General features: G+C 39.0%; 1 protein-coding gene across 1 annotated transcript in view; it reads left to right on the forward strand.

The window, feature by feature from the left end:
• dyrk4 (dual-specificity tyrosine-(Y)-phosphorylation regulated kinase 4) overlaps positions 1-6035 on the forward strand; it is an 80274-nt gene extending 74239 nt beyond the window's left edge. The window contains 3 exon segments of the mRNA XM_072562077.1: positions 1246-1403; positions 5569-5620; positions 5622-6035. Of these exon segments, the coding sequence (XP_072418178.1) occupies positions 1246-1403; positions 5569-5620; positions 5622-5790 (379 nt within the window). The 3' untranslated portion in view covers positions 5791-6035.
• Positions 6036-10412: the final 4377 nt, after the last annotated feature.

The following is a 10412-nucleotide window of genomic DNA, read 5'->3' on the forward strand; positions in this document are numbered from 1 at the left end:
ACATGTTTCTTGACATCTGTGCACTGTTACTTGCCAAGGTTTAACTCCTCAAACTCATTCATTGCATTCTCTGGGATGCGAGTATTTGTTTTGGTGCTTGAATGCTGAGAAGGATGAAGTTTGGGTATGGTGCTGATTTATTCTGGCTCATTGGTACTACTGATGTCTAATCTTCAGCCTACAAGCACAGAAAATGGATATGTTGGTATATATGATCACAGAGATATCTACAAGCATAGTTTCCTTTATTGATGATACTGAAAGTATTTGTGATACCAATTAGTTTTTGTTTTTGCTGATGGTGCTAAAGGTCCTGATTGAACCATTGGTGCTGACAGTGCCAATGATAGTGATAGCACTGATTAATTGATACTACAGGTGGTTCTGGGATAATGCGGGTTTCACGCATTTCATTCTGGGCATGCGCCGATATCCACGCTGAAATGTCCATGCTGGTGTGCGCATGCACCGATATCCGTGCTGATCTGCGCATGCACTGGTGTCTGCGCTGTTCTGTGTGTGCGCAATGTTGGTGCTGGGCTTTGTACTGTTCTGCGCCTGCGCCTGCGCCAATGTCTCCGCGGCGTTCTGCGCATGTGCCAAAGTCAGCTGCTGACAAGAGCAGTTTTCTGTGGGAGATACTGTATAGAGAGTAGCTTTTTTACATTTTCTAAAAGTATTGTGTTAAATTTACTTTTGTTTTGTTAATAAATATAATTTCAACCTGCATTCAGGTTGTGCTATACTTTACATTTGACTTTTGGCTGTGTTTTGAGCGATTGTGGGTGATATTTTTTGCTGGTTTGCCCCTAACCCCACTCTTCCCATAGGCCCCATTATTTCTGTTAAGCGATTTTCTATGAAGCGAGGTTTCACTGGAATGCAACTACGGCATTATAGGAGAACTACCTGTATCTGATTATGCTAATAACACTGGTACTGAAAGTACATTTGATGTAGCTGGTGTTCATATTTTTGGGCGTACTGACGACTGTAGAGTCAGAGTAGTCGTAATAAATAATTAGTAATGTTCTGTTTTGCTAGTCGTGCTAATGTTACTGGTAGCACAGATAATAAAAATGGGAGTGATCTTGCCTACAGCATTGATCCAACCGATGGTGCCTAATAATAATTGCAAACGTGCAATTGGTAATGACTGTGTAGTTGGAATTGATACTACAATTGCACCTAAAGATGCTGATGGTAACTCAAAGATAAGTTTTATGATTTTGAATACTTTTTAAGGTGGAATCCTGAACACCGCCTGACTCCTGATGAGGCAATGAAACATAGATGGATTCAGCAATCCAGAATGCAGAAATCACGTCTTAGAATGAAAGTGATGCCTATGACCGGAAGTAACAATAAACAAGCAAATAAAAAAGCTCAGCTCTCAAAGACAGGTAATAAGCATGTTATCGAGGTTAGGAATAGGAAAAAGCCTATTTCTTGAGATTGTGCTCTTAGTTGGAACTTAATTGACAGAAGCATATATCTGGAATTCAGATGGCAAGGTCAGCAACCTTGCCCAGATCTCAGGATTTCCCTTTTATTATTTATAATGACTTCTGCATCTGAATTCCTACCTGCATTCATAGAATCCCTACAGTGTGGAAGCAGGCCATTTGGTCTAATGAGTCCATACTGCCCCTCTGAAAAGCATCCCACCCAGACCTACTCTATCCCCATAACCCTGAATTTCCCAAGGTTAATCCACCTAACTTACACATTCCTGAACACTATGAGCAATCTAATACAGCCAATCTACCCAATCTGCACATTTTTGGGCTGTGGGAGGTGTTACGACACAGCGGTGAACCCCTCTGTTAATTAAAGTAAACACCCAGAAAAGCTTACCTCGCCTTGTAATCTGTTAAAATATGAGTGATAGAGAACTCCCAAGTTCCACTATTTAATGAAAATAATATCAATTTATTCCTTAACTTTAACAAGTGAACATTAAACAACAACTATTCACAACTCTAAGCACCCCCCTTCTCTTAACTGCTTATTATCTGCCTCCAACTCTATGACAATATACTGTTTCAATAAAACTCTTATTAAAATTACATCAACTTAATGTGAAAACCATACAATGGCTGTTGTGGACAGTGTCTGTCTTCTTCCAGCTGAAGATGTCCCTGGGTTGTCTTCTTCCTTTTACTGCGAATATGTTTCATTTGAAAAGGTACTTTTGATAGAGAGTGTTTCAATGGCAGTTATTCTGCTGATGGCAGTTATTGTGTCTGACTTTCAAACAGCCTGTTTTTTTTGACCCCCGACATCAGATTGTCTCATTGGTTCGATGTTGGCAAAAACAATAAATTCAAACTTGATTGGGTTTTAGTATCCTGGGGCATAATTTAAACTGATTGGTTAAATTTGAATTATTGTCAAAACAGCAACCAACTCAGGTATCTATTTCACAGTCAAATGTTACATATTTTCAACTTTCCAGTACATTCCGGAACTGCTAATTAGTCATATGACAAGTGCTCAGTGCTCTCTCTCTATTAAAAGTACAATACACGCCTTCAACTTGATAACAGAGGAAACCCATGCAGACACATGGAGAATGTGCAAACTCCACACAGACAATCACCCATGGTTAGAACTGAACTTGGGTCCCTGGTACTGTGAGACAGTAGTGCTAACCACTGAGCCACCATGCTGCCCTATTTGGCAAAGCTCAACATTAGACTTGTTCACATAATGTATATTTTGATTATCATTTCTCATACCATCTCGCTTCGTGAATTGTTCAAAACATTATCACTCTTATTAAAGAACATTTTTCCCAAAACTTATAATTTTTCTCTTCATTAATTTCTAATAATGTTCTTTAAATTTACTTCCTGGCATTTCTTGAACCAGTCTTCTTTTTGGGCTATATTATTTCCTAATTTCCAATGGACATCAGAATCACATGGGCCTTGCATAAAATTGTAACCACTAGTCAGCACCAATTCTCTGAACTTGGACTTTGATTCTGATGTCTTTTTTTTCCTGGGCATTATGCAGGTGGTAATTAACAATGTGCCTTACAAATAAATAAATACACTGGTAAACTTAAATTTTTGTTGTGTACCTCTCATGGTCAGTTTATTTTAAAGGGAGACGCTCATGATACCATCAGTATATTGTAGCCTTTGACCCAGGATATAAATTACTTCTACACCATCTTATCCTGGAATCACTGGAAGCACGACACGACTGGAAGTACACTGTCCTGTACACGCTATTACCTAAATGTTAGCCAAGATACTTATGTGTCTTTGAATGTAATGTTTACGCATGATATTTAATTTCAATACTACAATATTCACATCCAGTTTTTTTTAAGCTATTAAGATAACAAAACCATTGCTGCATCTAATAAAATACCTTTCAGAGGCAACTTCACATCAACTTCCAGAAGAGTTAATGGTTGAAGTCATGTCACCATGACTAACAGCAGGAGGCAAACCAGCTTTGGTGAATGGCAGGATCCAGGACAGTATATTGCCAGTGGTAGCCACTACTTGTAATATGGCAATGGGAATATACTGGGCTCCCTCTCTGATTGATATAATCTTGGAAAGTCCCCACAAGTATAAAATGAAGCAAGAGGGGACATTAAATTGTTCAGGAGGCCAAAAGTCAGCTTCCTCATGAAAGAAGGGGTGTAATATTGGCGACATATCATCAGCAGATTGAGCTTCTTGACAGCAAGCATTAGGAACTTGTTTTTTAATATATATTTTCATGTTGGGTAGGCTAATTAAAAAGCCATCTTGTGTGAATTAAGTACTATATGCCTTTCCAAGTAATCCGTGAATGTGAAATAACGTGCCTTCAGATTGAAGACTGATTAAGCATTGTGTACATCAGTGAGGTTGGCTTCCATGTGGATTTAGAATGAGTAGTAGCTGCCTTTTCTTCCTTGAGAACCTTTATTCAACTGTTGGTGAGAAGGCATTGATGATTGAGATTGGGTAGTGTAGAAGAGTCATATTGGGCTCTGTTTCTGTCTCCACAGATGTTGCCAGGCCTACTGAGTTTCTGTAGCATTTTCTGTTTTTAGGTTGTGGCCACTGCTACGTATAAAGTTCCCCTGTTGATCAAGAGTGCACAAGACAGGAAGGAAGTCCCTCTGCTGCCCTCCCTGGGAATTAGGACATCCTGCTGTCTCTGGATGGCCAGGAGGAGATGCATCACTGAAGTACACAGCCATGAATCTGCATCCAGATATCCGTCCTTTTTGTATGGAGCACCAGCAACTCCAGAGTCACTGGATGAACAGGAGGTGGTAGCAGTTATTGTTACCAAAACCTCTTCCCAACCTGTCTCCAATACACCAGGAAAATTCAGTCTAAGAATTCATCAACCCCATATGCCCCCAATGGGAAATATGTAAACTATCCTGCCTAATAATTTGTAGATCATGAAATTAGCAGCTATAAATGACAGTTAAATTTTTAAAAATGATAATACAAATAGAAACACATAATTTCACATGGAGTCCTATTCATATTCATGAGTGGACATGTGGGATTAGGAGAAGCCATCCTTGAAGGAAGATTAAAGGATAATCTAAAGGCGTTTAGGAAACTAATAGAGTTGAGAGGGCAGACAAAGAAAAACCATTTACTCCTGTTCACAGCTCAGAACAAGGGATCATAACCTCAAAATAAAAGCTCAGCTCTCACACAAAAAGCTTGAGAATAACTGAAATTTTCAAATTTTGGTTTGACAGATTACTAGGAGAAGTCTCTTAAGAGTTACAGAACCAAAGCAGATATATGAAGTTAAGGGTCAAATGAACTATTATCTAATTGAATTGTCGAACACGCTGTTGGGGTGGAATAGCCTACTCTAAGCCAATTCCACCAGAATGGAAGGAAATCTTGCCTGTTCCTCATGATAAGTACCCTATTCTGAGAGAACGTAACACTAATGGATCACAGCTGGATGAGGCTAAAATAGCAAGTTTAGGAACTGCTAGCTGAACAAACCCAGACAATGGTTGGTCTGTGTTTTATAGTCATTAATCAGGCATTGTTGGTTAACAGGGCACATCTGGATGGAGCAATGCCAAGCCAATCGAATAATATGCCAGTGATGTGATATTATATTTAGTGCTGCCAAAAAAGAACTTTATTGATAAGCACTGTTTCCATAAGAAAGTATAGAGTAAATTCACTAGTTGCATTGAAGGAGTGTACCGTGACCGTGTAAGTTACATGACTGTGTAAGTTACGAAGTACTCAGCTTACAACTTGCAAATTTTAAGTGAAAGGGAACTGTGAAGATGAAAACAACCCAACATTTTTTAATGTTCAGCTAGCAATCTGGGTGAATGGTTGCCTGCACATTATAGAAATCACCCCATTTTTGTTCCATTCGTCACAACAGAATGAAAAGTTAAAGGTTCTATTGTGGATGAGCAATCAATCCACTCCACCAGCTGAAAAATCTTTGTTCATCATGTAGATTTGTGATGACTATCACATCAAAGCTGATTTCTTAAATATAAATTATTCTAATAGTTTGCCAATTTTTCAGATTGCACTTCATATTTTACAACAGGCAAGATTTCCTGTGAAATGGATGTGAGGCACAACCTTCATTTAGAAGAACAGACGTCCAAGGCCTCTAGGGTCTTCTGCCGAAGAAGATATAACAAAACATGCAAATGACAGTTGTGAAGTCCCTGCTGAGAAAAGTCCGAAAGACAAATCATTGGACAACTCACTGTACAGTTTTCAATCTGAATCAACTAAAGAAATAAAGTGTCAAGAGGACAATTAATTTCTGTCACCTGTTGTTTAGATTATACTTGTCGTCCTGTTGAATCTTACTCAAGCTGGTTCTTCCAGTAAAGCTGCTCCTTATTTAGAGAAAACTACAACATAGGAAAGCTGTTTTAATTTTATAATTATCTGTAATGGCGAATGATGGATCATTTGGGCATCATACAGAAAATATATATGACTGTAGGCTCTACACGTGATATACCAAACTAATGTATCTATGCAATAGTTTCTGCCTGATCTTTTCACCCATTGATTTATACTTTCCTGAATAATAAAAGCCATTGACACAAACAATAAGAGTCCCAATTTATCATCTCTTAAAGCTTTAGTATAATTTTGTTTGCAGTCATACTTTGAACTAACAGGTGACACTATAGACAAATTTATCAAATTTATATATATGTTACATTCTCTATAAGGCTTCAAAGTTGTAACAAATATCAAAACATAGGAGCCAAGACAATCCTCAGGTATGTGATCTCAGCAATTATGTTGAGGCCATGTTTGTTACAGAGATTCACTGCTGCTCCCTCTAGAGTATGCAGTACCAGTGAGAGGTTACCTAATTTGCAAATGGATAGCAGTCTTACTTAATATTAGTCATCTCAGACACTTATATGTCCTGGAATGTTTCAGTGTTTAAGAAGCAGCATGTGGACTCCTCTCAATCCCTGTACATGTGCCCTAGATAATCCCCACATACATCAGGTAAAGAAACATAAGACACAGAAACATTTGAACAGGAGTGGGTCATCCAGCCCATCACCATCATTCAGTATGATCATGGCTGATCAAATATTCCAATGTCTTTTACCTACTCCATTTCCATAATATGTCAGAGGTAACCAGAAACCTATTAATCCCTACCTTAAACATTCTCAAAGACTAAACTTCAACAGCCGTCTAGGGTAGAGAATTTCAAAGGTTCACAACCGTTTGGAGAAGAAAAAATTTTTTATCATGTCAGATCTAAGTGGCATGCCCTTTGTTTTTAAGATATGCCCCCCGATTCTGCAATCCCCAACCGGGAGAACATCTTACCTGTGTCCACCCTGTCTACTCCTTAAGTATTTTGTGAGTTTCAATGGGATCACCTTACTCTTTACCCTTGAGATTACAAGCCCAGTTTACCCACTCTTTCTTCACAGGATAGATCTGCTATTCCCACAAACACGTCTGGTGAACCTTTGTTGCATTCCCCTATGCCAAAGATATCTTTTCTGAGATAAGGAGACAAACTGCACACAATACTGTAGGTGTGGGCTAACCAAGCTCCTATTCATTTGAAGCAAAACTTCACTACTCCTGTACTTAAATCAATTTGCAATAAAGACCAACATGCCATCAGCCTTCCTAATAGCTTGCTGCAACTGCACTGGAGTCTGCAGAGAGCAGCTAATTTTATTCAGGTGTCAAGAGATTCCTTGAATGTGTGCAAGTCTAAGTTGTTGAGAGCTTCCAATTTAGCCCCTGCTCTGTGTCACTGACCAAGTAAGGCACACGTACAGGGAATTCCCCATACAGCAGTGTGAAACATATGCAAGATGCACTGCAGCAATTAACCAAGCTTACTACTTCTTAAGAACAAAGTAAAAAAATCACAAGAACACCATGACACGCAACTTCCATTCAAAGCTACTCCTTTGCTGGCCTTGCCAATAATGCTCAGGTTCCATGGAAAAAGGGGACTTCAGCTCGAGGCTAGGAACTCACCAGAAGGCTGGATTTTGGGTTACAATGCTGCAGGAATTTACTCAGTCCTTGTTGCACTGAATTTAGGCTCTAGCTAGTTGGCAAGTTTTCAGAAGATTTGAGAAGCTGGTTGGTTGGGTGCAGGTTAGGGAGAGAGGCTATTTCAACATGTTCTGCTTTTAATCTAATATAACGTAATTTTTTCAGATCCTTTCATATTCTTTTACTTTACTCTAAAATAACATCACTTTTTCAGATGCTAAATTTTCCTTCTGTAGTTAACTGGTAACATTTTAAAGCTGTAATTAATCTAGCATTTAGCACTTATGGCAAAATATGGGGAGGCAATAGCCTAGTAATATTTTCAGTGGATTGCTAATCCAAAGAAACAGGTAATATTCTGGGGACCTGGATTTAGGAATGATGTCCATTAATCTATTGTCAAAAAACCCCATCTGATTCACTAATGTCCTTGAGGGAAGAATACTGCTAACTTTACCCAGTCTGGCCTATATGTGACTCCAGGCATACAGCAATGTGGTTGATTGTTAACTCTGGGGAACTAGAGATGCCCTCATCCTGTGAATGTATAAAACAAATCTTTGGATGAAAATTCTTCTTCAAATCTCTCTTTTCACCTATTTATGTTGAAGTGATATCCTCCCATTCCTCCTATTCCTTTAAATGCATAATTGTTTCTCTATCTAATATCCTGATTCTGAAAATACACTAAAGCTATTTTTAGAAATGTTTAGAGCAAAAAATAAAGCATACAAAACACTACTTTTATGCCTTGAATAAAGACATAACATTTTGGAATACTTGACAAATCAAATTCAAATTGTGATGATCTTTCTATGTCTTTGCATCATAGTAACCACACACCCAGTTTTCTTCAGCTCTAATGCTGAAAAAACTCCTAATTCCTTATAACAGCAGCATCAGAGCTGCATTATCCTGTCAAGCTATTTGATGGTCAAACCATTAACAGGCATAGCACAGGTCTACCTCTTGTCAAGGCCTTGGGTAGATGTTAGAGGTGGAAATCTGTGAGTTTTAAAAAATTAATATCGGGGTGCAGTTGCAGGTCTGTATAGAATTTTCAGCTTTGCGAGGGTATAATACTGGAGGTTAACTCTCATGATAATGCAATATTGACATTTTTTGCATCTGTTTTAGAAAAACTTGTGTTCCCTGTAGTTGAAATCCTCTGATCCATGTTTTTTCCGGAGGTAGACAAGCAGGAGGCTGGAAAAACACAGCAAGCCAGACAACATTAGGAGCTGGAGAATTCGATGTTTCTGGTGTAACCCTTCTTCAGGACTGGGGGTGGGTTTAAGGGGAGCTGCAGATAAAGGAGGTGATGGGGGTAGGGAGTGAAGTGGGGATAGTTGAAGAGATGTCAAAGAGCTGGAGGGCTGAGCAGGTCACAGCATTGTGGCAGTGAGAAAGGGACTCACTGAGTGCACATCTGAGGGAGGCAGATAACTTCTTCAAAGTGGGTATCCTTGGAAGAGACTTCATGTGGAACATACTTGGTTAGAGACAAAAGAAGTGCAGATGCTGGAAGCCAAGGTATACAAGCAGGAGGCTGGAAGAACACAGCAAGCCAGGCAGCATCAGGAGGTGGAGAAGTCGACGTTTCGGGTGTAACCTTTCTTCATGGTACAGGAAGATCAGAGAAGCAGGAGGCCACCAGGAACAGGTAAAGAAGGAAAACCTATGGTGAAGACAGGAAACCAAAGAAAGAGGCGGGGCTGTGAGGTAAGCTGTGAGTATAAAAGGAGAAACGTTATATAGGGCTCAGTTGGGAGCACTCTCATTTCTGTAAGTGTAAGGTTCAAGTCTCACCCCACGGCTTGAGCACATAAATTCAAAGCTGACTTTTCAGGGCAGTTCTGAAGGAACAATGCACTATTGGTAAGTGCTGTGCCTCAGATACGATGTTAAGCCAAGATTCCATCTGCTTGTTTAAGTGGATGTAAAAGGTTTCATGGCAATATTTTAAGAATAGCACAGAAATTATCTTCGGACACTATCCAATATTTATCCCAGAATCAAAGTCACAAAACAGATAATGCAGTTATTATCCCATTGTTAAACAACATCTGTAGAATACAGATCTTAGTTTGTGCTACAAATACAAACGGAGCAGAAATCACAGTTAGGAAGCTTTTGTTTTATACTCCATCAGCAACTAACTGTAATGCATTGAACTGCAGCAAAAACTAATGGTTTTTATAGATCAACAGAAATCACAGTGCAGGAGCTACTTGAGACCTCATATCCATACAGTGCTGATATTTTATATTCTAATTATTCTCCTCCAGATCTTTTTACACATCCTTTAGATCCTTAGAAATAATTAACCCAACTTTTCTTCCCATGACATTTTGATCCCTGCTTTATTTGCAAAATGAACTACTCTCAGGAAGCAAGGCAGGGCTGGTGACTGAGGTGTCAGTAGGGGGAGCACTTTGGGACCAGTGGCCATAATTTTATTAGTTTTAAAATAGTGATGGAAAAGAATAGACCAGAGCTAAAAGGTGACATTCTACATTAGAGAAAGACTAAATTTGACAGTATTCAAAAGAACTTTCAAACGCTGATTGGGGGCAGATATTTGCAGGTAAAGGGATGGCTGGAAAATGGGAAGCCTTCAAAAATGAGATAACGAGAGTCCAGAGAAAGTATATCCCTGTTTGGGTGAAAGGTAAGGCTGGTAGGTGTAGGGAATTCTGAATGACTAAAGAAATTGAGGGTTTGGTTAAACAAAAGAAGGAAGCCTATGTCAGGTATAGACAAGATAGATCGAATGAATCCTCATACTTAAAAGGGAAATCAGGAGGGCAAAAGGGAGACATGAGATAGCTTTGGCAAATAGGGTTAAAGAGAATCCAAATGGTGTTTACAAACACATTAAGG

The sequence above is a fragment of the Chiloscyllium punctatum genome, chromosome 44, assembly GCF_047496795.1.
Source record: "Chiloscyllium punctatum isolate Juve2018m chromosome 44, sChiPun1.3, whole genome shotgun sequence".
NCBI classification, from domain to species: domain Eukaryota; kingdom Metazoa; phylum Chordata; class Chondrichthyes; order Orectolobiformes; family Hemiscylliidae; genus Chiloscyllium; species Chiloscyllium punctatum.